The following is a 27,812-nucleotide window of genomic DNA, read 5'->3' as shown; positions in this document are numbered from 1 at the left end:
CGGACCCCCAGCTGCTCCTTCACCGGGGTGAGTGTGACAAGTGCTCTCACATAGCCCATCAGCCACCAGCTGCGGAGCTCTGCTGGGACTCCAGTGGGCTTTGCAGGTACTGGCCACTAACCAGGTCCCTCCTGGGAGGGTCTGGTATCCATGCTGAGGTGCTCTTTAAGCTGAGAGGACTCGCACTCCGGAGGCGGAGGGTAGGGCTTTCCTTTGCTACGCATGTGTTTGTTCCTTGGTGACTAACAGAGAGCTGCTTGTGCCTGCGGAAAAGACACGGTGAAGCTGACATGTTTAGATTGGAGAGCAGTCAGGCCTGTCTACATACTCGCAGTGAAGCGACAAAGGGCTGCTACAGAACTAATACTGACAGAGGAAACAGGAAATAGACTGCAAGGACCAGGATGTTTTCATACTGTAGCTAGGTGCTCATGGATACCGTTAGAATAACAGAAAGGTCAAATGCGTACAGTACAGTAACTTGGCAGTAATGCTAATTGTTAAAGAACTCAAAACCAAACCTTTTTCCCCAGCTCTGAGAGCATCTATTATTGATTCTATTGAACTTACTTGGATGCCAGACGTGTGTCAATTACAGAAACATGAGTCATTTGTGCCTCCACACCAACAGCCAACTGTGAATGTCTACCGAAGCCTGTAGCTCGGCTTTGTCTTCTTTTATCCGTATTACAGTCATTCTATTAAAGACGAGGTGCCACAGTGCAGCAATCAGTAAAGGCATGCCTGGACTCACACTGTGAAGAAAACGTATCGAAAAAAAAAAATTGAGGGAAAAGCTTTGCTGCAGCTAAAGGATGGATTTGAAGGGGATTTTTTTTTTTAACCAATGTTTTGATAGATTTACTTGATAACAAAAATAAAAGTTGGAGCCCAGCAAATACAAATAGTTCAAATCTAAACCATTTTAAGTAAAACACATACTTGGATTAAATTTTAGAAGTTGCAGAGAATTAAAACAACACATCTTGAACTCAATTGATTTCATGTGTTGTGTAAATACAGAGCACACAATACATACAGTAGTATGTCTGAAACATGAGTACAGTTTCCCTACGACCTCAGAGCAGAGGTGCCTGACAAAGCAGAGCACACACTGAAGTATAAAACCACAGCGTCTCAGTTACCTTGCCGCCGCCACCACACTGCATGACAATCACTGCACTACAGACATAAAGTTGGGCTGTGTTAATTTGAGCACTACACATCCACAGGCAATCTGCAGAAAGACACCAATTACACAGAGTTTTAAAGTGTCTAATTGAGGCCCTTCAGTCTGAATATGTTATTGCCAGTTCTGATTCAAGGATGAAGACAACATGCTCGGCTGTAGCCTGCTGCTTACTCTTCAAGGGATATGTGGTGTTAATAGGATGGATGCTCAGCCTTTGGTTCAGCGTCCTCCTACTGAACCAGCACGCCACAGGGTGATAATCCTTATTTTGTTGCACTGGCTTATTACAATGCCAGCAGTAAATTTTGCATTTAACCACAGGCCATAGCTGCTTGATGTGAGAGCAACCCTCTGGAGGGAGTGTCAAGTCTACAGCATATCACGAAATGGCCTATTATGCTGTTAAGAAAACTTTTTAAGCTACAAAAAAAATGTATGCTTAGAAAAGCTGAGCATTGCGATTGAGGGAAACTGCAGAATGTTCTTAATTCTGACATGAATTATTATCGTCATCATCACGTATTCTGATGTTACATTACACTTAGAATAATAAGTCAGGAGTGAGAAGCCAAAACTTTCAGACAGACAGGACTTAAAAGGACACGGCTGTGATGAATGTGAACGATTCCTAGAACTTGAATCAAACCTCGTCTAAATTGGAGTGCTGATGAACTTGGTTGGCCATTAATTCCACTTCCAGTGCACCACATATGCAAAGCTTTGTCCACAGACTCGAGTACGGGTCACACTGATTTCCATGACTCTAACTCCAAAAACAGCCACCAGACTCTCATTAGGAACCCCATGTTGGAGAACATGAATAATGCAGCATACTTAGAACACTGGCCAGCGTCTGTACATTCGTGTGTTTGATCTTGTCAAGTTTAGCTCACATTTCTGCATTTATTCTGTGGCGTTTAACTAAGCAAGTTCCCCGAATGCACACAAGGGTGTCGCAGACAGTCACTGGTATTTGATGGGTATAAATATGGGAACGTTTGAAGATTAACCCAAAAGACTAATGCCGCTGTAACACTTGCAACGGGTAGATCAGCTAATGAGAAGCCAGCCCTGGTCTTTGGCATCATAAACATTTTACCAAATGTATTCCAAAGCCCCCTGGAAAAGCATCTTGAGAGTTCTTCCCCTTATGTACTGTACTTCATCTCATTACAAGAAGGAGTCAAAAACATCGGATGGAACTTTGAAGCTCTGAGCTCTTCTGCGAACCAAAAGGCACAGAGGTGAGAGTGGGCATATTAAAAAAGATATATAAATAAAAACTCAGAATAGTCCCACCGGTACACCCACTGTGCAAGTACGTAAACCCAACAAGTGTTAGAAAAGGAAACTGTTAAATAAGATTACGTAGTGTGGTTTAGAGGTTAGGGTGTATAAAAAGGGTCACACTTATTTTAGCAATCCATTTATCATCTTTGATTAGTTTCTCAATCGCTCCGAACCGGATCTAAAAACAGAAAGGTTGTGGTTTACTTTCATCTAACTGTTCCCTGCATGTTAAGACGTACTAGAAATGTGATTTACATCTCTACCTACATGATGCTGGTCAGGGTGGTAAAAAACAACCAAAAACAAAACTCAACAGCAGACGAAACAGCGCAGGCCTCTGTTCCCCTGACTTCACACTGTGCTGTTTTAAACACATTCATCTCAATACTGAGATCAACTGAAAATTCATGGGGAATGATTAAATAGTTGTATAGTTCATTCCAAAAAAATTGTCGGTGAAATGTTACTATGAAACAAAATGATCTCAGGGAAAGTCTTCTGAATCCCTGCAAATATGGACCTTTGAGAAATGTAGAAAACTGATGGCAGTTAATACCGAGCCATCTTGTTACAAGCCCGCTTATTTGAAAAGACTTGAGCAAAAAAGGGGGAAATAGGCATGTCAAGCTTAGCTTTATTGAAGGTCAGACTAGCCTACTTGCATTGTGGGCAATCGTCCCCTTAAGTCATTTAGCTTTAATTTCCACATCTTACATCACAAAACGTGCTCCCTGTAAGAGGGATAAGCTTAGTATTGGCCAGAGCTAAAAATAATAAGTCTTAGATGTTAAGAGACCAAGGTTTGTTCTCCCAAGTCATTAGCTGAGATAGCCATTATACTGACTTTTATTCCCTGAGAGGAGCGCAGGAGGAATGGTGCATTGCCCGCTCTTGCCTTCAAAGTCATTCCAAAGAGTTCGGTCACCTCGAAATGAAAGCAATTTCCAAGAAAACAAGAAAAAAAGAGACACGATCAAGATCTATTTTGTCATTTCAGCACATGATGCTGAAATAACGCTTGTTACAAGTTACTCATTTAGTCACCGAGTCAGAACCTATCAAGTCAATTTAATGATGATTATCCGAGTACCCAATGGATGACAAGCTGCATCGACTGCATAAAGATAAGAGCATCTTCAGTGCACACTGGGGAGATACTATCAATGCCCCTGTGAAAGCAAAGATGAAAAAGTTCGGCAGCATTACCAAGTACTCATCGAAGAGATCAATTACAGTAAACAAGAATAGTTAATTTGTTGCCAGCAGATAATCAAACCGGATTAAGCTGATAAAAACAGATTTCAAGGTGCCGTGGCAGTGAATGTGGTGCGTGAGCCAAAATGTTTCCAGCTCGATAAGACAGCCGGCTCCTCCTTAAAGCGACACATTGGTATATTTGATACACAGTCACTCATCCTGCCCCGTTGACGGCAATGAAGGTAAAAAGTTAGGGGCTATAAAAATGATATACATGACAACGGCATTTCATCATGTGTTGTACCAGCTCCCAGATACTCGCTGTTAGCTCAGGACCCAGAGGAGCTTCTGTATCTCCATGATAAACTCATCTGGCATGATTTATTAACTAGTGAATCACACTCTGCTCTCGCTCCGTAACGCAGACACACACACACACACACACACACACACACACACACACACATACTCTACAGCTTCTCCGGAACAGTAAGCCTTTCCACAGGGACAGTCAAAGTCATTAGCACCTCCAAACTTTCTCCATGCTAATTTCTGCTTTGATATACTGGGTAGCTCATTTAAAACATAGTTCAGAAACAGTGTGCTGATGTTTAAAACTTCCACAACCAATGCAACTTTGTACTGCTCTCGCATAACAGCGCTCACTCACAAATTGTGCAAACTTTAATAATGCTTCTCGGAAAACGCATCTTTCAAGTTCCACGGTTTAAAAGAGAAATCCTGACATGTTTCACTTTCAACTCATCCGTCTTTCCGCTGATCCGGGGTGCGTCCCCTCATCAGCGCGGTGTTCCACTCTGGCCAGAGTGACCTTGTGGAGGTTAGGCTAAGGCAGCTGTCTTATCACATCGGCCCTACCCGGGTCTCAAGCGGTCCATCGAGTGCACTGCTGGCACCAGACTGCACAAAGAATGCTGGCATCATTTCATTCTTTGAGCCTCCATCTGCCTCGACTCTGACCAAGGGGCTACTTCTTATTTTAGACCATCTATTCGCATCCGTGTCCGCTCATATAGACCCCCACCGGCCCATCACCCCCGTCCCATTTACCCCTCACATCCACTCTTCAAACGCAAAAGCTTGGGCTCCCAAGGCGGAGCTAGCCTGAACTCTATGAAGTAGACTGGAAACATCCGTGTCCTTTCCCAAAACTTTGTCAGGTGAAGGATAGTGGTTCTGCTCTAATGGACAGAGGAGCGGCTTTGCCCTCACACTTACACAGCACTTTAAAAGGAAATCCCAGACAGCCGGTACAAAAGCAATATTCAGACACACATCACTCTGTAATGAGTACAATTTATTCATGAATTGGTCATTCCAATAGCTAAAACGTGTGTTAAGGGTTTAGATCTAAGCAATACCTGGCAATTCAATATACTTATATAAGCTATACAACTCTTTTCCTGAGTAAAAAACATAGAATATGATCACTGATGGGCAGTTTGAGTATCTGGAGTAACTATGTACACATACACACACACATTTAAAAACACACTGCACATGTGGTGCTGGCTCTGTTAGGAAATGCATCACATCATTGTTTTGACTACTGTAACGGCCTGACACACCAGGCTGGAGACCACAACATCTGTGATGATGGATGGCCATCATATTAAAAGATATCAAAGTAACCCCAAAAGAAATACATTCTAAGTGACATCTGTGTATTACCGAGGGGGAACGGTTGCACATAATTGACTTCATATGCAGCTAGAGTGAGATCTGGCGGGCAGCTGACAGCTCTGCGGAGATAGTGAAATTCAACACTACACTAGAGTGTGCTGCGGTGGATGATGGACTGCGAGGACCAAACATTTGGTAAACGGCCTTAATGTGTTTTAAATTCACAATGCACCTTCTGTTTTACAGGCTTATCTAGAAATGGACTTGAGAATATGACGAAAAACCTTTGTTTACCATTAGCTTTTGTTCAAAGACATGCAAGTCTTTCACATGAAAAAAAAGTTGTAATTTTGATCTGAGACCTTCTGACATGTGTAACGTTGTTGCTTCTGTAACCACCTTGTTGGCTGGCCTGGCGCGTGTAAACTCAGAGCCAAGTCAAGAAGTGAAAGATTGCCAAAGAAATGTCTGGCAGGAACAAAAATATTTCTCTCCTGCTGGATGAATCTCCACGGTAGAAATGTCCACCTGAGGCCACTACTGTACCAGAACTGTTGACTTTCACTTTTTTGTGTTTGCAGCCTCACAGGTGGGACTAAATTTACTATAATCATTCCCGACTTCCACATAAAAAGATTATATCAGAGGCTATTCTTAATTTGGTATTCATCCAAATGATGGCCATAAAGACAACAGTATGTAGCTCAACTCTGCCTTTAAAGGGCTTCTTGGACAAAGCCTTATTGAGCAGCTTATTGGCTGAGTACTAAAATGTAGTTCACTCAGAAAGATAAACTTCAGTTTTTTGTCCATGACCTCCACTTCTTGAACTCTTGGCTCGGCAGCTTTTGTTCCTTGTGTCCGTTGGCTGCACCGTGCTAGTATATCGTCTATTCTCCACTGTTGTTCTGTTTAAAGATTACTCCCCAGAGTCTGCATCACAGCCCCACGCCGTTAGTTTGGAATTTAAAGTGCGGATTAATAAATCACAATCCCGAACTGAGCACTCCTCAGTCACCTTTTTTGTTGTATCTAACACCCCAATTCCCGGCAGGCTGGGCACACAAAGGCATGCGAGATCTGTGCTGCTCAGGAGAAGGGAAACAAACAGGTGGTGTAAACCTCAGCGGGCCCAACATCTCTGCACGAAGCCTCCCTGACTCTGTCCTATCAAAGCAGGTTGTGAGACCTCACTGCAGTTTCCTGATAGTTCCTTGCTATGCACACTTAGCAGCCTCTGGGAAAAGCACTCCAGGTGCTCATTGACTTGCATGAAGGCTGACTTTAGTTCTCACACTGGCGCATTCGAAAGACTGATGAGCTGCTATTGATCTCTTGCAGAAGATGCTTTTTCTCATGTACAAAGAAGATTATATAATAAGTATTAGCAAGAAAAGGATTTTACCAATTATCTTCCCTGGTTAAGCCTGAAAGAATTACAGCAGGAGAAATATTTACCATCTTTTTTACCACCGACCCTTGTTAACGCTACCAGCGGAGGAAGCATGTGAATCAGCCTGATACAATGAGCACAGAGTTGAAATGTAGACTGCTATTACCCACGAGGGCTGCAAGATGCCCAGCATAAGTGAGATGCCGTTTGCTTTCAAGGACACTTATGATCCCAAGGTACTTGTTGAAGAGGAAGAATATTATTAACCCCAGTGGCATGGCCTTCCATTTCTTTATATTTCACAGGCAGAACCGTCAAATCATTATATTACAAGATTTCTTTGAATGGTGAAAGCTAATTTGACTTGGGGAAAATTGTTCCGCGTAAGGTCAAAAACAATGCCAAAACAATGGCGGAAATGGGGCATTTTAAAAATAACTAGACAGGGGAGGAAACTTCAGCAACACAAGCTGTTCTTTTTTTCTAGGCCAGTGTGCACCAGATTGCCATGACTAGACACTTGTCTAAGTAAAAGAACTAAAGTAACACACTTTTACTTTAGAGAAAAGCCAGATGAGAGTTGATAGATGCACAACTTGCTTTAAGAATTCCAGCTTCACCGTTCACTTTGGGAAACTTTGTAAAAGACCTTGAAAATTCTCAGATGACGAATTTGTCTGTCTAGCAAAGCAATTTAAGCTACAAACGTAGATCTGGTTGGAAGCGTTGGTGCCACTGGATTAAAAGGGGACATTTCAGAAAATAGAAATGAGCTTTTAGTCTCATCCAACAGGTGCTGACAAATTAAACAAGACTAAATGTTTGAGGCCCCACCAGTAGCCTTACGCAGTTGCAATGTTTGTTACACAAAATGCACAAGTGTTCGTGACAAACGCCCAGATGTTCTTAGAGCCTTGCTGCCAAAGGGCATAAAAATGTAAAGTTTGACCTCAGAATGGCACTAGAAAACAGGTCATTGAATCACAAAGTTCAGATGGCTTTTTCCTGCGGAAGCCATGAATATGCACATAAAACATAATGAGAATCAGCCGCAAACAAATAAAAGATATATTGTGTTCAAGTGGATATATTTCTGTAAGTGGGGCCCTACAGGAAACTCTAACCTAAATCAACTGGAAACCTTACATATCCAAAGCAAAATTCAAAGCAATTATTTCGTTTGTTTACAACATTGCTAATTTGAGGCAAGGGTGGCAGAGAAAAGGTCAATGACCAAAATGGACAAAGTTCTTCTGTGGAGTGTGACAGCGTTAAGTAATGTTCATGGTAATCTGCCCTTTAGAATTTGAAAGATGTTGTGTACAAGTGGAAACTCTGGCCCGACGGTAGTGGTACAGTAAAGGTCAAGGGGTCACTGCAGTAAACCAGGAATGTGCTCCACAGAGGATCGAAAACCTCTGAAAATAATTCTTTGACAAAGTTTGATTTTTTTAACACAGTCACACATGAGCATAATGTGTGTGTTTAAGGAAATCCTTTAGTATTTCTTCCGTCCTGATGATTGTGAAAGTGTGTTGGTGGGAATCTAGCAATTACTCATCAAGATTTTAAGGATGAAAGAGTTGGTCAAGGGGAAATTTGACATTACGATGGCGCAGTCAGAAAGGTCAAGGGATCACCAACATCATCAGTAACCATTCTCTGGGGACCCTGAATATACATCGCTTAAACCGATTTTACACATGACATTTGACTCAACGTCAGTTGGGTCTGAATACTACAAAAATCTATGAGTGTCACCTGCTCGAGGCTACGTTAGACGCTACTAGCATGAAACCTGAATCTCTGACCGGCGCTGCAACATCAATTTTGAACATGTGTTTTTTTAACCTGTCCATTGTGAGTCCGAAAATGTCCTAGGACTGCGGCGCTAAATCGGCGGAGTGCTCTTTAAATTCACCCACGCTAAAGAGAGGTGTACAATTGCAGCCAAGGACACATTGAAATAACAGCAGATTTTGATCGGCTGTATTTGATATGCCCGGATCGGCCCAGATACAGATCCTTACCAGATCAGCTCAAGAAATCCCAAGTGAACATGTTACAACAAAATAATAGCTTTACGGCATTGGGGTATTATTACTGATTTATCCACCAAACACACATTTTACCAGCCATTTGGCTCTTGGCAACTGTTCATTCCAGACCTGGAGTGAAATGCCTGTGGAAGAGAAAAATGCTGCAGAAACTCCGGCTTAGCAGGTGTGCTCTTACTCTTGTCTTTTCTGTATAGGACATGGCAGTATGACAATATCCTGTCAACCATCCTTAGTGACACAATACTCTGGAGCTCCCCTATAATTAACCCTGGCAGAGCTCCAGCCCAGGTAGTGCAGGAGAGAAGGCCCACTGACTGCCAGCGTGTCTGGCAGACACCATCCATTCCCCAAACCTGGAGATGATCCTGCACAGGAGACACTTTGACACTCTCTACCGCACACACGGTGGACTCAGCAGAGCTTCAGCCAACAAACCCATCTGTGGAACTCATTATTAGATCACTGCTAAAGACTCAAGCAAGACCCTCCACACTGAAACTCACTTCTGCTGGTATTTTGCTAAGCTGCCTACGTGCATCGCTATTCCACAAGATCATTAAGTATATTATATTTTACCTATATATTCCTCATTCACGTTTCTGTATAGGATGTTACACCTTTGTGGCAGTCAGCTTGATGAATTTGGAAGGCTGATTGCTTTGTTTAGATGGTAATGAGTAAATGTAAATGACACACAGCTAAATGTGCTCCTTGTAAGATGATTAAACCTGAATAATGTTAATGTTAATGATGTATAGCTTGTAGAATTCCAACTGCATACTGTATATAAAGCTCCGAAACATTTCCACAGCATCCAGAAGTGCTGAGAATTTTCGAGCATCAGCATTTCCTAAAAGGGCCCATAAGAGCTCTAACATTCCCAGTACCTTCTCAGTCGTTGTTGGATAAAGAGAATCTGTAAGCCCCTCATTGTTTGCAGTTTGACCAGGTGCCTGGCACATAAAACCCCTATATTCATCTGCCAACTACTGATTGGCTCGCACACAAGACGGCAAACATCTCCTCTTGATCACTGGTCTGGGAAAAAAAAGCCTTGTTTCAAGAAACTGTGCTCTGTGTGGAAAAGCAAACGGTTTATATTCAGATATCTCTTTTGAAAACAGGAAGAATGGAAATAAACTTTCATCTTAGCTGTGGATATAGTGTCATTGTTTTAGAACAATGAAACATTATCTTCTTCTAATTATCTGTCTTTTGTCATAATCTGTTACTCGGCTCCAGATAATAAAATGCATATCATCATACATGAATCAAACTAATCATATACGCCATCATGTTAATGTTTCTGCACAAAAAATAAAATAAAAAAGACAGTCCAGTGCAATCTAGATTTTTTTGCTGCCTTGTGATGAATATGAACCCGGGGTTAACCTATTCCTTACAAAGACCAGAAATCAATTAATATTTCATTTGTCTGCGAATTAAATATTGAGAAAAACAGGGGGGCTTTTCATAATGTCTCTGCAAGTTTCTTACTAGATTGATTTAAGTGTTTTTCATCAAAGGTAACATTCCCCTCCCAGTTTTGCCCGCACTTTTCTTTCAAAATGATTGATTCATGAATGGATGACTGCACAGGCCTGGTGTGCAACTCAGTGTTTCTTTCAAGCTGCTGACACAATCTGCCTTTAAACATCTTTAAAAAGTTTCTGGTATAATATTTTACACATCCCATATGATCAGAAAAGATCAGGTTAATAATTCAAATGCAGCCTGTATTAATCATACATTGTATAAACACAATCTTCATTGTTATAACTTAGTGTAAAGTCACATCAGGGTGTGATCACATTTGACTTCTTTTTAATACAAAAGCTTCTCGTCTGTTGTTACTAGACTTGTGAAATACAAAACACAATTTAACATCATTAAATTCTCAATTATGAGCTGTCACTTAATAACGGACAGTGAGCAATTCCATTGATTTTTGTTTTTTTTAAGTGAATAGGATCCTCTGAGCAAGCATGACACTAATTACTCCATAGAAACTCTTGAGTCGAGCAACAGAAAAACACAAGCGACATCTTGGCATGCATATCCACGCTGCCGCTCATTCAAGAAGCTCACAAAGTCTGACGGTTTTGATGTACTTCAGTCACCCTGATATTCCACTTGTTTAGACAACCTGCTCTGGTTTCATCATGTGGATGTCTTCAATCGTACAAAATAACCTTTACAGTCACATCCAAGATCCCAGACTCAGCCAGTTCCAGCCTACGAGCCTCTACAGAGAATATAACAGCATCGCAATTACCGGGAAGCTAAATATTCATTTCATCTATGCTGACCTGTTGCCTTCATCCCAATTTTAAGTTTCATTTTAATGACATTTTTCTCAACCTTCTGTCAAATGGATGTTCAAAGGAACCGCAAAGGCAGGGGCCGTCTGATTTGTTATGAAACAATCAAAAGCCAGCAATGATGCTTGTTAAGCTTCAACATGTTCGGCATATCCAGCTGGCAGACCATCATTACACACAGTCAGACTTGTTGGCAAAACCCTCTCCAAAAGCTTTAAAACGATTGTCATCTCTTGATATTTAAATCCTCATATCTACATTAGACCATCAGAAATATAAAATATTATTAGGAGATACCAGATTGATCAGTGATTGGATCTTTTTTTTCTTCACGTGGTTTCAAATTAAATTATAATTTCGCCGTTTCCATTAAATACAAAGTGGTATAAGTCATTCTATGGAATAGACGGTTGAACCTGGCCTGTCGTTAAGGGTCAAACAATATCCAAAATGTACAACGCAGGTTGAAACCACCAATCAGCTGGGCACAAAATACCCTTCTGTTCCCACTGTCACCTCCTGGTACCTTCACGCTTTGTGGATATATGTGGGAGGGAGGGGGGGAGGCAGCGGAGAGCCAGGAACCAGCGGCTGAGGCCGAGGAGCCTGGATAAATTAGCCAAACCACTTAGGTGATTTCAACTAAAATTAGCAGTGCTGCCCGTGGGCTCCATCAATTCTGAACTTGCTCAAACTCTGACAAGCATGGGGGAACTTTTCCCCTCGGCCCCGCTATCTTGGAGCCCCCACTGTCTGGCTCTCTCTCTCTTTCCTCCTTACACCGATCCTCTGCTTCCCCTCCACATTTGACTACGGAGAGCTCCAATTAGGGCTCTCAGCCACTATGCATGAACACTACTGTACTTCCCGACCTTGTAAGATATTAATTTTCTTTATTTCTTACCTCATTCATGTCAGGGGCAAGAGTAGCGATTCAATTTAGGAACATTTTGCCCTTCAATATATTAACTGCGAGTGCCAGGGGTTGATGAAATATTATAAAATTGAACATTATTTCAATTAGAAAGCACAATCTAATGGTTTTAGTGTTTCAAAAACGGTGCTGTATTTCATGTTCAAGGTTCATATTCAGCATTCAGTCATGTGGTCACAGGTGATCAGTGTCTGTTGACACACAACAATGTGGTCGCTGCGAAACCCCATGATCTGGATAGGGTGGAACACAATGAGCTGCGATTTCAAAAGGCTCATTTTGCAAAGCTGCAATTCAAATATTAGCAACAGGGCAACATAAGAGATTTCTCTTTTATGGCATAGGCAGTGTGTGTGTGTGTGTGATACTCTAGAACAATGTACATCAAATTAGAGAATGTTGCAATCATTTGTTAGAATGCACACGCATGATGAATCGACAATTTGCTTTGTAGTCTGACAACATATGTGCAACATTTATCTACACCTGGCTCTTCTTGGAACCAGGTTTTCTCTCCTGGCCAAATTGCCAGTCTACCTAAACTGACAGGTGGTCACCCTGAGATGTAAAAAATGTGCAACACATTTTGTATTTAGTTAGTGTTAATTGTCTGTCTGGAAGGCAATTCCAAAAACACTGCATTCTAAACAGAAGTTAATGTGGAGGAACGTTGAAAGCAACATTGAATCTTGAATTCTTGTGCGAGCAGTGGGGGTAAAAAGCTCTATTTAGCCACACAGAAACAGCATCCATTCAGCCTGAAACATCACAGAAAGCTCATGTTTGATGTAGGGAACATTTCTGTTACAACATATGTTTATGAAATCAACCGCACAAATTTTAAGGTGATTTTTATTAGCGTAATTAATTGCTCACAGTAGTTCAAGCTGCGGGGTGAACGTCGCTTTTCATTGCTAATCAGACAGCAACTCATCAGCACTCAGACGGCAAGCGTACTGAAAAGGAGCACAGCAGCATGAACACCCAAACACGTGTGAGTACGCACACACACACACACACCAATAAAAAAAACAAAATGGCATTTAAAGACTGCTGCCATGACTCTCACAGACGTTCAATCAGACATGTAAACATGCATAAAACAGTGACGGATCGTATTTGCTGCTCGAGTGACCCAGCAGATGAAGACAAAGACATTTCATAGGAGGAAGTGCACCGCTCCGACTAGCCAAGCAGACTAAATTGACCTATTCCTTAATCGTTTTTAATGAAGACAATGTGAGCCCTGAGTGCCGCCGAGACCTCCAGCGCTGGCGCTGCGTGCGTGCACTGCCGCAACACTGGCTGCCACACAAACAAAGCCGAAGCAGCTGATTTTTAATTCTAAATTGTGAATTCCAAAATCATCTCTCCCAGAGATTACCTTTCCCCCAGCAGACTCTCTCTAATTTGTTCAATTAATGGGAATAGTGTTCCAATTAAAATGTCATATCCAAATGAATTTAATTTGAGCGGAGACTGCCTGTGACAACTGGAGAGAGAGATCTCTGAAAATGGAAACGAATAAAGCGGTCATATTAACATCCATCAATCAGGGTATTTTTTTTTTTATTACCTCACAAGATACCTCAACATCCTGTTCCAAAATAAAATAAATGGCCATTGACTTGAAAAACAGAGCTTGATTTATTGTCATGCCCTTATTAGTTGCACTCATTAGAATACAGAATACACTCAACTGCACAGTTAACTTCCTTATGAGCCTGACTGGCTCCTGTCTCCATTCATCTTAACCTGTTTGCTGACATGCCGTGTTGTACAGTGAGCTCCTACCAAGAGCCAGAGATACCAACGAGACAAAGAGGTCACATCAAATTAAACTATTTGATCACAGCGCTGTACAACACCACAGCCGGCTGCTTTTTTTTTTTTCTTCTTGCCATTATGCAACTGCTAACATCTGTTACGTTTTCACGGATATTATGTGCAGCCTAATAAAGCTGCAACATCATTTGTTGGCTTCAAACAAGAGCTTGAATTTACATCAACACAAAGCTGAATAAAAAGGACCAGTGCAGACTTTTTGTGCAATTAATGATCAAATCATATATGACAAGGGTTAAAGTTCCAACATGCGGATTGGATGACTTTTTGAACCTCTCAGGTGAAATAACTTTTTTGCTCACATGTTAAATGAATTCATTATGCTTCAACCTCCATTTGCTACTGGGCCAGGACCGGTAAAAGTGTATGCGGACAAATGTTCTCATCTCTTTTGGGAATGTCGAGCAGAGGACATTTCTCTGGGAACATGCGAACATTCTTTGTTCCGCGTAACAGCTCCGGCAAACCTATTGTTTTGAGTTGACAGGGTGCTCCATGGAAGCACGTCAGCTCTTACATTAAATTCGCCATTCTGACCTCCACCCTAGTTTCAAGTGGGGCAAAAAGAGTGCATATAGGAAACAAGAGTGGGAGAGGGAGAGGGATAGAGAGAGTGAAGACTGGAGAAGTTACGGAGAGCAGATTTCCAAGGACGACTCCATCTTCCTAATGGAGTCTCCAGAAGCCAAACGCTGGTTCGCCAGTGAAGAGGAGGGCAACAGGAACAACGGCTCCCTCTGGGGTGAAAAGACAGGTCAAGGTACCAGAGGATAACCGACCACATAACTGGCAGCTTTACTGATCCATCAACTGTATACAATGAAGAGTTAACACTATTCGGCTATCATGTATCGTGTAGATGTCTTTATAAGAATACCAGCCTACTCCTCACTTTTAAGACTTCCTTTGGTTTCCTCTTGTCTTACGGTAGATGCTCATGTCATCTTGCTTGGTTTGTGAACTATAGAGGATTAACAACCTGTAAAAAGTACGCAAACTGTCGAGGGGCCCAATTTCAAACACAGCTGCGTATTTTGTTATTACAGACCTCCCAGTTTAAAGCTGTGTTAACAATACATCTCCTCAAGACTGCTGCTGGAGTCCTTCTCGTGCAGCCGATCAGTAACAATACCATTTCTTAAATAAAACATGTCGGAGGGGGATTTCATTTTTGCATGACATCATTGTGCATCTAAATTCTAAATTCACTTGTTCAAAAAAAACTATGGCCACACTATTTTTTATTATCAGAGGAGGTACAAAAAAGTAAGAAGACAAATCTCTTTTGTCTTTTTGTTATTTCTAGCCTGACACAGTGCTGAAAATGTCGCTATTGCAACATTTTCTCCATATGCCTCCAGACATCATCAAAAGACTATTTTTACTTTTTATTGGTAAATCATCAACTTTTATTTGAAAGTAAAACAAATGACAGACGTTCCAGCCCCTTGGCGCACCATCATGTGGGCAGGACAGCAAAGCCAGGCAGCCTGACGAATGCCCGGCCAAGGCAAGCTGGAGGGAAGTAAAAGACACTCCTCCTCAAACGGCCCGTCAGCTTTCAAAGAAGCAGCCATTAGTGAGTGCTCATCAAGCGGGGAACAGGGGCCCGTCCATTCCCCTGGTGAAGCAGAGCAAACGGCAGGCCACAATGCCTCTACAGGAGGGGGGGAGGCGGAGGACTACGGAGATGAGCCCTGGACCCAGTGGTGTTTCCGAGCGGAGTCAAGCCGCACGTCCCGGGCACACTCAATTCCCAGCCCAACTGTCACTGCTGGCACTCAATTCAGCCCCTTCAAGCACATAATCTGTGCTCGTATGGCTGTTAAACACCACACACTCCGGTCCTTCACTCATCCCATGCCATGGTGTTGTGTCTGCCGACTTTCTGTCCATTATTGAGCCATTAAAGGATTTGGATGGAGAACCATGCCTCAGCATATGGTATCTTGATCTTCGACAAGGCAACTTAAGGACAATAGATTCCTTGCACGTTTCGAAACTGATCATTTTGTGTACTAAAGGTAACACAGGAAATACCGTTAGACGTATATCTATTGTGTGCTTTGGAGCGCGGTATAACCACAGCAATCGTTCTGCTCGTTGGTCCATGCCGTGAGGAGCTGTGCGAGTATCACCGGGAACAGGTGAGGGAGCTGACTGAGATTATTACAAGTCGGAGGGAGAATCATTTTATTAATCTCAGCGAACACAGTGGGGTCTTAGGTGGCACGGTGCCACAGCGGAGATTCCCACTTACGGCCATCTCTCCTGATGACAGAGCGATAATGTCACATGGGTCCAGGTGAGCGAAAAATGGCAGCCTGCTTGATGCTCAGCCGGCTGCTTTAATTGGCTAAAACAAAGTAATTTGAGAGCGGTATGGGGGGGCAGAAGAGGGTAAATGATGGGACAGAAGGTCATTGCTTCTCTTTCACTCTGCTGTGTGCCATCCACCGACACTCTCAGCATGTGCTGCAGTTAATATTGAGATCTATTATACACCAGCCTTTCACCATCTGCTTCACACACTGAGAACCTGTGCTGCACTCCTTGTTATTGAATTTAAAAAAACAAAAAAAAAAAAAAATGTTTTGCTCCACTGTATGTTTGTTTGAAGATGTTGCAACATGCTTTGATTCGTGGGGATCATAAGATGCTCAGATGTTACTGATGGTTGGTGAATTATAACAAATGATGTAATAGCATCAAAAAGAGCTTTTAAAGCGCAAAGAGCAAGAGCATTTTTTTGAAATGCTCTCTGTGTCCATATGGTGCCGTCAAAGCAGGGAACATGCAAGTGTGATGCCAATGTGAAGAGCATTCTGTTATTCTACACTTAAATTGTACTAGAGCTGCAACCAATGATTATTCTTAATATCAATTAACTACAGTCCTCAAATAGCTTATTTTGTTTCACAAAATATTTAGTTTGTTGATTTATTTTCTGTCTATTAATCACCGCGAAGAGAGATCTTGGGAACATCCATTTGAAAGCTTAAGCTTATTAGAAATATGAATCCCATTTGAGAAGTGCTACTTATGAAATACTTATTAAATACTGATGCAGTGTATCCGTAATTTATCACAAAACTGCAACTATCTTACAGACCTCATCACAATCCCTTAAACAGTGTTTCCTAAAGTTCACAAAGTACTGTTCTATTACAGTATTTTCCCTATACAACCATGTGTGCAGACAGCATTTCATTAACACTTGTGTAGCTGTGCGTGTGTGCCCATTCAGGCATGCGTCTGCCTCCGAGCGTGCGTTCAAGCGTGCGGGGTACGTGTGTGCATGCGCTCGTTTGAGTGCGCCGAGATACATGATGCACCTGTGTTAAACAAATGACCCCCACGCCTGTGTTGGTTTCTCCCAGGTGTGGCTGATGCATGGATCGTGTGGCGCCGAGTGCTCGGGGCCACATTGGCTCAATCGTCCTGGGATCATCTCTGAATGTGGCCCGGAATTTGCATTGAGTGAAGGAGCGGTTCACCTCCTCGGCACAGCCTTCCACGCATCTGAGGTGCAGGGGAGGAGTGCGCTAGACCAACCCCCTGCAGGCAGAATCAGGTGTTATCTGTCTGACTGGGGACAGCACCATCAATCTCTCCTGTCCGCTTCCCTTTGCCCAGAATCAAATCAGCACAGGGTAATACATCTGCGCCGACGACGTGCAGACAAGATAAGCAATTGACTATGCCAAAATTTTGCCAAGTTCGCCCGATGTGTGAAAGGAGCAGTGATAATGTATTTATCACTGCATGCAACTGGTTTCTGCTGTCAAGGGATACTGTGATATAATGAGATATTGTTCACTTTATTCTTCCACTAATACAGAAGTTTTACTTTCATATCAGTGATCCATGTCAGAAGCAGAGCAACAGCAACAACAACAACAACAACAACAACAACAACAACCACGGTTGTTTGTGTAAGTCAAAGAACAGCTTTTGTGCACTGAAACAAAACATAAATCAGGTTTCATGTCGATCTTAACACAGAGGAATTTGACCGACTAAAATATTGTATACGTAACGAAAGAACAACACTTGGTGTAATCGGTTCAGCGTGTTCTATTTCACACACATTACCAGGGCTGCTCTTCAAGGTTCAATCATATTTTCCATTTACAAGCTATCGACTGAAAAACAAGCGAGCTTCTCTTCACTTAGCTGTCTCTGAGATATGGTAGATGTTTCTGTACTTTATCTGTAAAAATATGAAAGGAACAAGTCTGTTATCTTCTCACATTGAGACCACCTGCACTTTATTCTTACATCAGTCACTAGTCTGTTTCACTTGGCTCATTCAAAATTCAGCAGTCATGCTTTTAGCTTCTTCAAACAGACAAAATAACATCACTTGAGTTACGTATGCTCTTTTTTCGCTGGTTACCTGTTACGTGAAGAATAGATCTGAAGATTTCACCTATTACTTTTACAAGCATAGTGAGATCTGGCCTTGAGATATACTGCAGACCTTAAAGCCCCCTGTGAGCTAGCTTGCAGCCTCACATTCTCCTTCTGGCTGTTTCTGTACTTGAGACAAAAGATGACCGAGCTATTGCTTTCAACTTAGGAGGGATCATAAGGCAGGCAAATTTAGCATCATCTGTAAAATCACTTTTTTGAGGCGCAAACACAATAAAAGTTTCAAAGTGAAAATAACAAGTGCACTTTCTTGTAATCAATCTGTACGACAAGGCCTATTATGCCTTGGGCCACTGGGTGGCAGGGGGTTTAAAAAGCAAAACAGCACAGGGAGAATCTGAACGTCCACAAAGAGATGCACAAGAGAGCAGGAGGAGAGGAGGGAGGTGGAATACCTCCGTTGACACCTGGTCTGGATGATAATCTGATCTGTGTATGATGGCTCAGAGTTTGAAAGGCACTTTGTCCAATTAGAAGTGTGCAGCAAATTTCCACCTGCCCCTGACAGAGATGAAGCGGCTCTTTCAGAAGACGCTGTGGCACGGAGCCAGCAAAGAGGGCCCAAACACCGCAAGTGGAGCAAGCAGAAATTAATGAGCATCACAAGCCACACTTGTTTGACACGAGATGACATCGAATGAATATTCCCTCAGTTAAACTGTTTCATACTATATTTCAATTACTCAAACCTCAACAATGGCCGAATGAAAACAGTTCATGAAGAGATATTATGTTGATGAAGGTTTTGCCAAATGTTTTTTAAAACAATCAGATATTTCTGAATTCATAAAGACATTGATTTGTGTTTGATTACATTTTATTTACTTTGATTTGAGTTGCATTTGGACTTTCCTTAACTGTCCTTAACCTAGCTATAATCCAAATACTTTTGAGTCATTCATAATGGCTTTTTTAAAGTAATAACTCCTGTTTTGTACAATAACATTTGTCAACACTTGAAAACAACAGGGATTCTTATGTGCTAAGTTAATCACAAGTGCACAGTACAATGTATAAGGAACGTCTGCACGATGTGCCACTATCAACATCGACCAAAGGCCTTCATCTTCCTATTTCTGTAGGTCTATTTCTGTCTGTCACATAAAAATAGGCTTTTAACAACCCAGCATGGCGTTAATTATTGCCTCTTAAGTACTGCATTAGTAAAATAAAGCTGCAAATATTGATTGATCAGGCAGCTGATATTTGTCAGTGAATGAGAGCAGGATTCGTGGGCCATGCATGGTGAAGAGTCTTTCAATCACTGTCAGAAAGCAGCACAGCAGCAGCATTGCCACACTCCGTCTTAGTACGCCTCCTAAAGCAATCAATCCGCCGACATGCAAGAACCAAATATTCATTAGTGACTTGTTCGTATTCAAGAGCCGCCTTTCGAAAGCAACAAAAGAGCAGAATTGTGTTTGACAGGCACATTACAATGATTCTCTGACATACTGTGTGAGGCATGAACAATCGTGATCATCTTCTATTATTTCATCAGTAAAAGATGGTGAGCATTATTGTCGTCTGCCAGACGAGAACATCTGCATTGTGACGACCCCTCCTGTGTGGGGGAATGGATTATCTAAAAACGATTATAGTCTTATAATGTAACACTATGAGACGTATCCAAATGTCTTCTTTGATCTCACAAATAATCAAGCCAGAGTTCTACGCTCAGATTGGTTTAAAATGACACAAAGGTCGGTAGAAAGATCTGTGTTTGGACAACACAGACTATTGTGAGATGTTTCAATAAGAAGAAACGAATAGTTTCACACACAGTGAGTCAACATGATTAATACTGATGGGTATTGCTTTAAGTACTCCAGCCCATTGGCCCTCTGTAACCGGCAACGAAAAAAAAAAAAGAGCTGGGCTGCGATGTTAATAATTAGTTGGTTCTGCGCTAAACAAAATTCTGTCCAACCTCACCAGATTTTAATCAAAGGCTGAAAATAGTAGCTGATTGTAATCGGCACTCAGAAGTCACCAGGGGTGTTTGAAGAGCCCGTCAAGCCTGAGAGTGGAGCTAATTCGATTAAGTGGTGGCAGTACCTGGAGGGGACGGATCTGTATCTCTCCCTTTTTTATTTATGAGATTAAGTCGCGCTTGTTATTCCAATATAAATAATCAAGCCAACAGAAATGACACTGATTTTCAAGTCGTTTTTATCTCCCTTGTCTCCAAAAGTTTTTTGTTTATTTTTTGGTGACAAATAAACTTTGTTGAGTAATACTCCAGTGGTACTGATGTAACAAAAATGACAGTGGAGGATGTGATATGTGTGCTTTGACTTCCTCAGTATTATTACCTTACCCCAAGTGATAGGACTAAAGAAAAATCAAAGAATAGGCACTAGGGAAAAAATTACCTACTCCAGAAACTATATTATTTATAATATTTGTTCAATTTTAAGATGGATTTGTTCAAATGAACAAAAACTGTGGTGAAATAATGACGCAGAAACTAATGGTGATGATGTGTTTGAAAGTTTCAGCAAATCCTGAGAATACCTTTTTCGAGTCTAGACGAGTTATATATAATAAATCCTGAGAATACATGTGCAGACCTTGTTAAGGTACATCAGCATAACTCTAACCAGAGGAGAAAGCACGTGGATTATTCTGCCTTGTTACCGGTCTTCATCTATGCTCGACGGCTACAACATGCAACTTCCATTTTCATCTTTGACTGATGTCATAGTCCACCACTCAACAGTCCTTCAAACGGAGCTGCCGTGAGGACCACTTAGTCTTCAGAAAAGCAAGATAAATAATGGTTAAGGGGCTCTTGAGGTGTGCTGTTTGACTAACATACATTAGATTTTACAACGTTACCTCTTCCTGTTTTAAAGTGTGCACACGCACATAACGTCTGGGAGACCCTGCGTGGCCGGGAGATTTTCCTCTCAAGTGTTCAACACATGTCAGCCGCTCTGCAGCCTGCATGAAGCCGTAAAAAGGCTCCGTGGTGAAATATATATCTCTTCTCTGAGTGTGCAGACACTCACGGCTTTATGTTGACATGACTTGACACGAGGCAGCGTGGATGTATGTATCCAGTATGACTTTGTTCAAAGGCACAAGAATGACGGTTTCAGAGATCCTGCTGGTAAAGATCCCGACTGACTGCTGTTTTTTTTTCAGTGTGAAGGGCTCACCTGTTCATGCTCGGGAGCTTTGCACCCTCCACACTGGTAGAGATGTGAAAAGGCTTGGCCCGAGATGCGACATAATAATTCCTCGGAGTGATCCTTTAGACCCCTCTCAGCACCTCTCTCCCTCCAGGCCTCTTCTAAGGGGCCCAATTCATATCAGAGAGGCACAGAGCAGCACGGAGCCAAGCAGCACCAGTACTTAGGTCACAGTGTACCACATTAAATTTAGACTCCTTTAACGCCCTCCAATAATGCATCTGGAGTATTTCCGGTCATTACTATGCAGACTTTTATTTCTAAGATACAAACTTCTGTAAATGGGCCATAGATCTGAGCTGTCATTCACCACTGGAGATTTCACATCAAATCTGGTGTCTGTCACCAGTTGAAACTTCCTCGCCAGCCCCAGTTAAGTCACTGGTGATTCAAACTCCAAAATAAACTGCCCCACAAGAATCAAACTTCAGATTGGTCTAGAATAAGTATGACATTTCTAAACTTTTTTAAATGAACATAGCCTATTAGGGTTTGCATTGCGTTGAGCACATAGTATACGGCCGATACATCTGACAAATGACTCACAGGTTACCAAAGAAATGCAGTTACACCGGAACAGTTGTGCTATGCATTCTTGGAGGAGTGTTTTACTTTGACAAACCCTTTAACTTCTGCTTCTTTAACTACAGTGTGTATCCTGAGCAGTGAAATGAACAGTTTGGTAATATGCCAGCACCAATTCAATTCAAAGACTGAACTAAAAACATCTTGAAGCCCCACAGATGCAGCACTGATACGGCTAACCTTAACCGCTTGACCAAAGAATTGGTAAAAAAGTGAACTTGCAGCCTTGGACTCTAACATTCATATAATAAATGTCTGCCATTTAAAAAAATAAAGTGTATCTAAGTTTCTCGCAAAGCTGGACCTGTTTCCTACAGTCAGGAGGAACTTGATATAAATATTTGAATAAATTGAGCTTAAAAGTTGAGCCATCTATATCCACACTAAGACACTTGCAAACAAAGTTTCTGTACAGAGACCAACACGCCTCTGGTCTGTATGATCTACTTAGCTTTATTACAAAACTAAACTTTAATATGAAAGATCATGTTTTAATGGACAGAGTTGTTATATACAGTACACATGTATACACAAAGAAAAAGAAAAAAAGTAATCTTAACAGGAGAATAATTTGTTTACGATATAAAAATATTTTTTTAAAAGGGGACCGGGGTTACCATACTTTTAGACGGTAGAAATCAAAACAATCCACAAAAGACAAAAAGGATTTTTCATTTAACGGGACATAAAAATTACAGCACTTCACAAATAAGTAGGACAATTAGAGCCAAACCGATATTTCATTATTTGACGCATTTTGCTTTGGTATTTTGAACTGACAGCGAGAAAGAAAGGGCCTGACAACTGACATGATAAAATCTCAATTAGTGCTTATTTAACCACTATAGTCCTGATGTTGTGTTGACATTCACAGGTGCATCCTCCTTAGATACACAAGCTGCCACTCAAATTAAATTTGACCTTTGAAGCTCATAAACACAAAAGACCTTTTTTTTTTTTTTTTTTTTACAAAAGGTACAGGTGCCAAAGTCTAAACTGAGAGCAGATGTCACCATCTATGTAACAGCTCAGCGTACAGCCGGAGAAACACTGTTTATCTTTTTCAGTTAGACTGTTTCATATTGTTCGTCTGAGGGGAACTTCATGTGAATGAGTCAAATACCGAGCTTTGACTTCAAATAGGCTGATTATTAACATTTAACAATGTTAACGGTCTGACAGGTACCAATAAAAGAGCTCATGATATCATCACCTCACCCACATTGAAGAATTGAAAACGCAGGACGACTGAAACTAGATATTATGTTACAGGCAGCCAGCCAGAAAAAAAGGAGACACCTAATGGAGTTCCTCTTTGGGATCTGCCCGGGCTGAAGGCTCAGCTATAAGCCCATACCTGTATCTTCATGCTCTCCAGCGGGCGGAGAGCCCTAATTCATTGAATTTGAGAATGCCACAGGCTCAATAATGTTGCTGTCCACTCGAATGGCGTACAAGCCCAATGCCAACTCCCGGCTTTCTGAGATTTTGTGTAAAACCTTTTTTTTTTTTTTTTAAAGCCTCTGCGTCCCTGCACCTCATCCCTCTTGTGTCAACAACAACTGAATAAATGCTGCCACTCTAGTCGAGAGCTCTCATTTCGCTACCCAAAAATGAAACTGCTGGTGAAAGTCTGGTTGCGTGTTCGTTAAGAGAAGACTGCATTTATTTTTTTCAACCCTGCCTCTTTAGTTTGGATCAGCCACTAAAACCGCAAGTGTCAAGAAAGAGTTGCTTCCCACAATGAAACACTTAAAACTGATACATAGTTTATCTTAAGGGTAACAAAGACGTGAGAGGGGTAAATGTTGTGACATAACAGATTCAAAACTGGTATTTAGTATAAAAAGATCAACAGAAGTGGAATCTAGATAACCGAGGTAAGAATAATAAGTAGGACACGTTGCAATATTTCCTGCTGTAAGAAACCACATCGCACTTCAGCTAATTACAACTTTGACAATGATAAAGGCAACATAATGTTTTAGCAATCGATTCCACATCTTTCTCCCGAACGAAGGAGCATGACGTTCAGATGACTAAATAACAAGCATTTGTGCAAAACAAGAAAACAAGCGTAGTGGCCAGTGTCATATAGGGGCACTAACTACTGCAACATGCACATGTACTGTCCACACACACACACACACACACTTTCAAACGTACTCATGTTAACGGAGGAACCAGGACACCGGAGCTCTGATCAGATTTGCGGCTTCAGAGCTGTGCAATTGTGAGGGTTCAAGCCTCTGCAGAGACCAACCGTGACCTTACATAACCAAGCCATTAATATTGATTGTTTCCAAATTTGCGAAGCGAGGGATCTTGCAATATGAAAATAACAGCCTTCCCTTTTTCCCAGTAATGATATCCACAGCCCTCCAAGGCCTGTTCTCTGACCCACTCAAGTCTTACAGCAGAGTTTCTGCTGAAGTAAGCCCTTTCCACTTAAAAAGGTATTAGCACTCAGGGTTAAAACAGTAAATGCTCTGTGTGCAGGATAAGAAATGTGCATCCTCAGAAAGTCTAATACAGCTGGTGCAAAGAGGGAAACTGTGCTTGAGCAAGTGTCTGCCGCCTTTCAGATGTTGCTTTCTGTGGCTGGCTTGAAAGCCTGAGCATATAGCTGTAATCCTAAAAAATGTCTTACAGGCCTGTAACACTACCGTGAGCCAGAGACGTTTATTGTTTTATTTTTTGAGGAATCTGCACTGAACTGAACTGTGCCGACGCAATAAACTAACTGCAGTTGCTTTGTTAATGGAACAGCTGTACTTTTGCATCAATGCTTTTTTTAAACAGTAATTAAGCCATCAATTCTTCATGAAAGCAAACATTTATTCTGCTCTCCTGCATGGCCGGTGTTCTGAATATTTCTACATGATCACATTTCCTGTTTGACGGAATACACCGAGTGATAGGCTAATACACACTGAGATATGATCAACGCAGCTAAACATGACGGGATGAATCAATTTAGGAATTGAATCATAACCCAATTCAGACAAATGTGGACTGACACTAAGTTTTCAAAAAGTTCTTAAAACTTTTCTAAAAGCCCTCTACTGCTAACCCTCTCTAACAAACAGTCTTATTCTTTGCACAAAGATCAAAATAAAGTTCCAGTGAAGGGAAACTCCTTTAAGGCTGCAGAGGTTGTCCCACTGAACATGTGTTGTTGTTGGGGTTTTTTTTTTTTTCACCCATTCGGCATTACATAACAGACTGAAGGCGTTCTTTTTCCTGTCTTTCTCTTTCCCAGACGCACTTTAATCCTGTGCATAAAAGTGTGAGGTGAATATGGGTCAGCAGGTTAGGAGTGTCTCAAAGTCAGACTTGCGGAAAAAAAAAAAGAAATCAATCCACGAAGCTTCCCAACAACCTGTATTTTCTCCGCTATTACATAAGTGCTCCAGGCTGTGCCAACCCACAAAGACACCGTTTCCCTTCAGTGCTATATAAATGCCCGCTGAAGTACAGTGATTTTCTATTTTTTAATTAAATAATCGTGGTTTTCGTGGAGAGTGGTTATCGAGTCTAACAAGCGCAAAGATTTGCGATGATGATGATTTCTGCTCTCAGTTGCGCGCCTCTGTTTATGGCTAAACCTGTTACATAACCAGCTTACATTCCACATTCACCATATCACACTCTAAATATACCCTTGCGCGCAGGAAGAGCGCGCACACAACAAAAAAAAAAACACACACACACCGCGCAATGAATTAATTGCCACATGTACGTCGCTCGCCTCACTGCAATGTACACGCCAACCGAGCCTGACAAGAATCAGTGGAGAAATCCGTCTTTCTTTGAACTTGGATGAGCCCGGTTAGCCCTGTGCTGGAGACAGCCGAGAGGGGGTGTGGTTAAATACTGTCTGTACTGTACAACATGGACGGGACGTGGTGGATAAATCATGTCAAAATGAACTACTCCTCTGCAGCAATGTAGAAAGACTGTTGACGGGCTAATTGATAATATAGGTCCGTGTAGTTGTTTTTACTGTCTGATCATGTGGAGGTTTAGTCGTGCAGCGCCCCTCATGCTTGAAACAGTGTTTGAGAGCTAAACAAATTCCAGCTGCTTGGGCGTCTTTTTGCACACAGGAATAGCCTAAAATCTGTTAGCTGGAGATGTAAAAAAAAAAAAAAAAACAGCCAGACGGCGCTGTGTGCTGTAGCAGGGACAGTGGAGGACACGTCCCTATATACAAAGGAGAAGGGGACTGATCGATGAACTAGCCCGCAGTTTCCAAAAGTTCACTTTTGACACTTTGACAATATCGCGTTCAGGCGGACAGGTTGGCCCGTTTTGGCACGAGGAAAAGCTCCTGCTGGTCAACGTGAAGTTGCTGGGTAATTGATTTGTCTTGCAGTCAGAGTAAACGTGACATCTGTGACCGTATCACCCCCCCTATGATTCGAGCTGTCAGTGGAGCCTGAAAACCAGCAACACACACCGAGGCAATAATTACAAGCGAACGGGTAAAAGCCGCGGTGGTGCGCAATAAAAAGCCATGTCCCTGTGGTCGGGTGTATTTAAACAGTGTGCAGTTATTTATGGAGAAGCGATTTAATTCATTTCGAAGTTTGATATAAAATTTTAAAAAAATCCCGCGATCGGTCTTTATTACGCACACATTACAAAGCGAAACGCGTCCGGCTTACCTCTGTTGGTGCTTGAACAAGTCTGCCTTCGAACCGGGGCTGGATGGTCCGCTTTCCGGAGCGTCTCCAGGTTTACCGGGGTTTCCCTGACCGGGGTAGCCGGCTCCGAGGCGCTGTTGCCCGGGTCGCTCGCTGGATCTGGAGGGGACTCCATGTTGAATTTCAGATTTGCTGTTTAACTAGCGCTAATACTTCAAACTAATTCTACGCGATCTGTGAGCTCCGACACTGCGTCTTGCTATCTAATTTAGACTAGAAGTAAGAAATGGGAAATGCGAGTGTGTCTGGAGGAGGGTGTGTAGGTTTGATTGTCCACTAGCAGCGCTAGTGAGAGCTCCAGTCATGCACACTGGGAAGGGAGAGGTTGTCAATAGCCGAAGAATAGATGTAGGCCAGAAAGTAATCCATGCTGATCGACCCTGCGCAGTTTTACATGGGAATGGCAATGTTTTATTAGGCTTCTGTCTCACCGAGCTCAGCAGTTTTCTACATAGGTATTATCTTACTTACAAGATGGGCACATTGTGAGAATATTCTACTAGGTAGAATGAATTTGAAAATGAAAACTGTCCAAAAAAATGATCATTTAATAAGTAAATAATGAATAATAATGAATAATAATGAGTATTGCGGTTATTTTTTTTTTCTGTTTTCTTTATTCACAATCTGCAAATCCCTCCCAGTTAAACATGGCCACATCATCCTATTTCCATTCACAATACACAGTAAAGTCTCTGTTTGCAAGTTCACAGTAAAAAGCTGCAAACGGTAGAGAAGTGATTTACAGCTCCATCATGAAGTGTGGATACATTCCTGGCCATAGCAGTCAATAAGCTCCCGACCATTAAAACAACTTTCATGTCTGAGAATTCAAAGAAGGATAGCCGGAGCGCTACTCATTATTTGCATCATCATCATCATCACCACCATGATCATCATCATCATCATCATCATCATCACCATCATCATCATCTTCTTCTTCACCGTCCTGTGGGAGGAGCGGACTGCATGTCTTGGTCTGATGAAAGGACTCTCCCCTTTACTCACACA

General features: G+C 41.8%; 1 protein-coding gene across 1 annotated transcript in view; it reads right to left on the bottom strand.

Moving 5' to 3' along the window:
* roraa (RAR-related orphan receptor A, paralog a) overlaps positions 1-26,916 on the bottom strand; it is a 168,446-nt gene extending 141,530 nt beyond the window's left edge. Inside the window, exon 1 of the mRNA XM_076089118.1 lies at positions 26,763-26,916. Within this exon, the coding sequence (XP_075945233.1) occupies positions 26,763-26,916 (154 nt within the window). The remainder of the gene's footprint in view (positions 1-26,762) is intronic.
* Positions 26,917-27,812: the final 896 nt, after the last annotated feature.

The sequence above is a fragment of the Anarhichas minor genome, unplaced genomic scaffold (assembly GCF_050575085.1).
Source record: "Anarhichas minor isolate MPS153535 unplaced genomic scaffold, ASM5057508v1 ptg000011l, whole genome shotgun sequence".
Lineage (NCBI taxonomy): Eukaryota > Metazoa > Chordata > Actinopteri > Perciformes > Anarhichadidae > Anarhichas > Anarhichas minor.
This window is presented reverse-complemented; position numbering and strand designations above follow the sequence as displayed.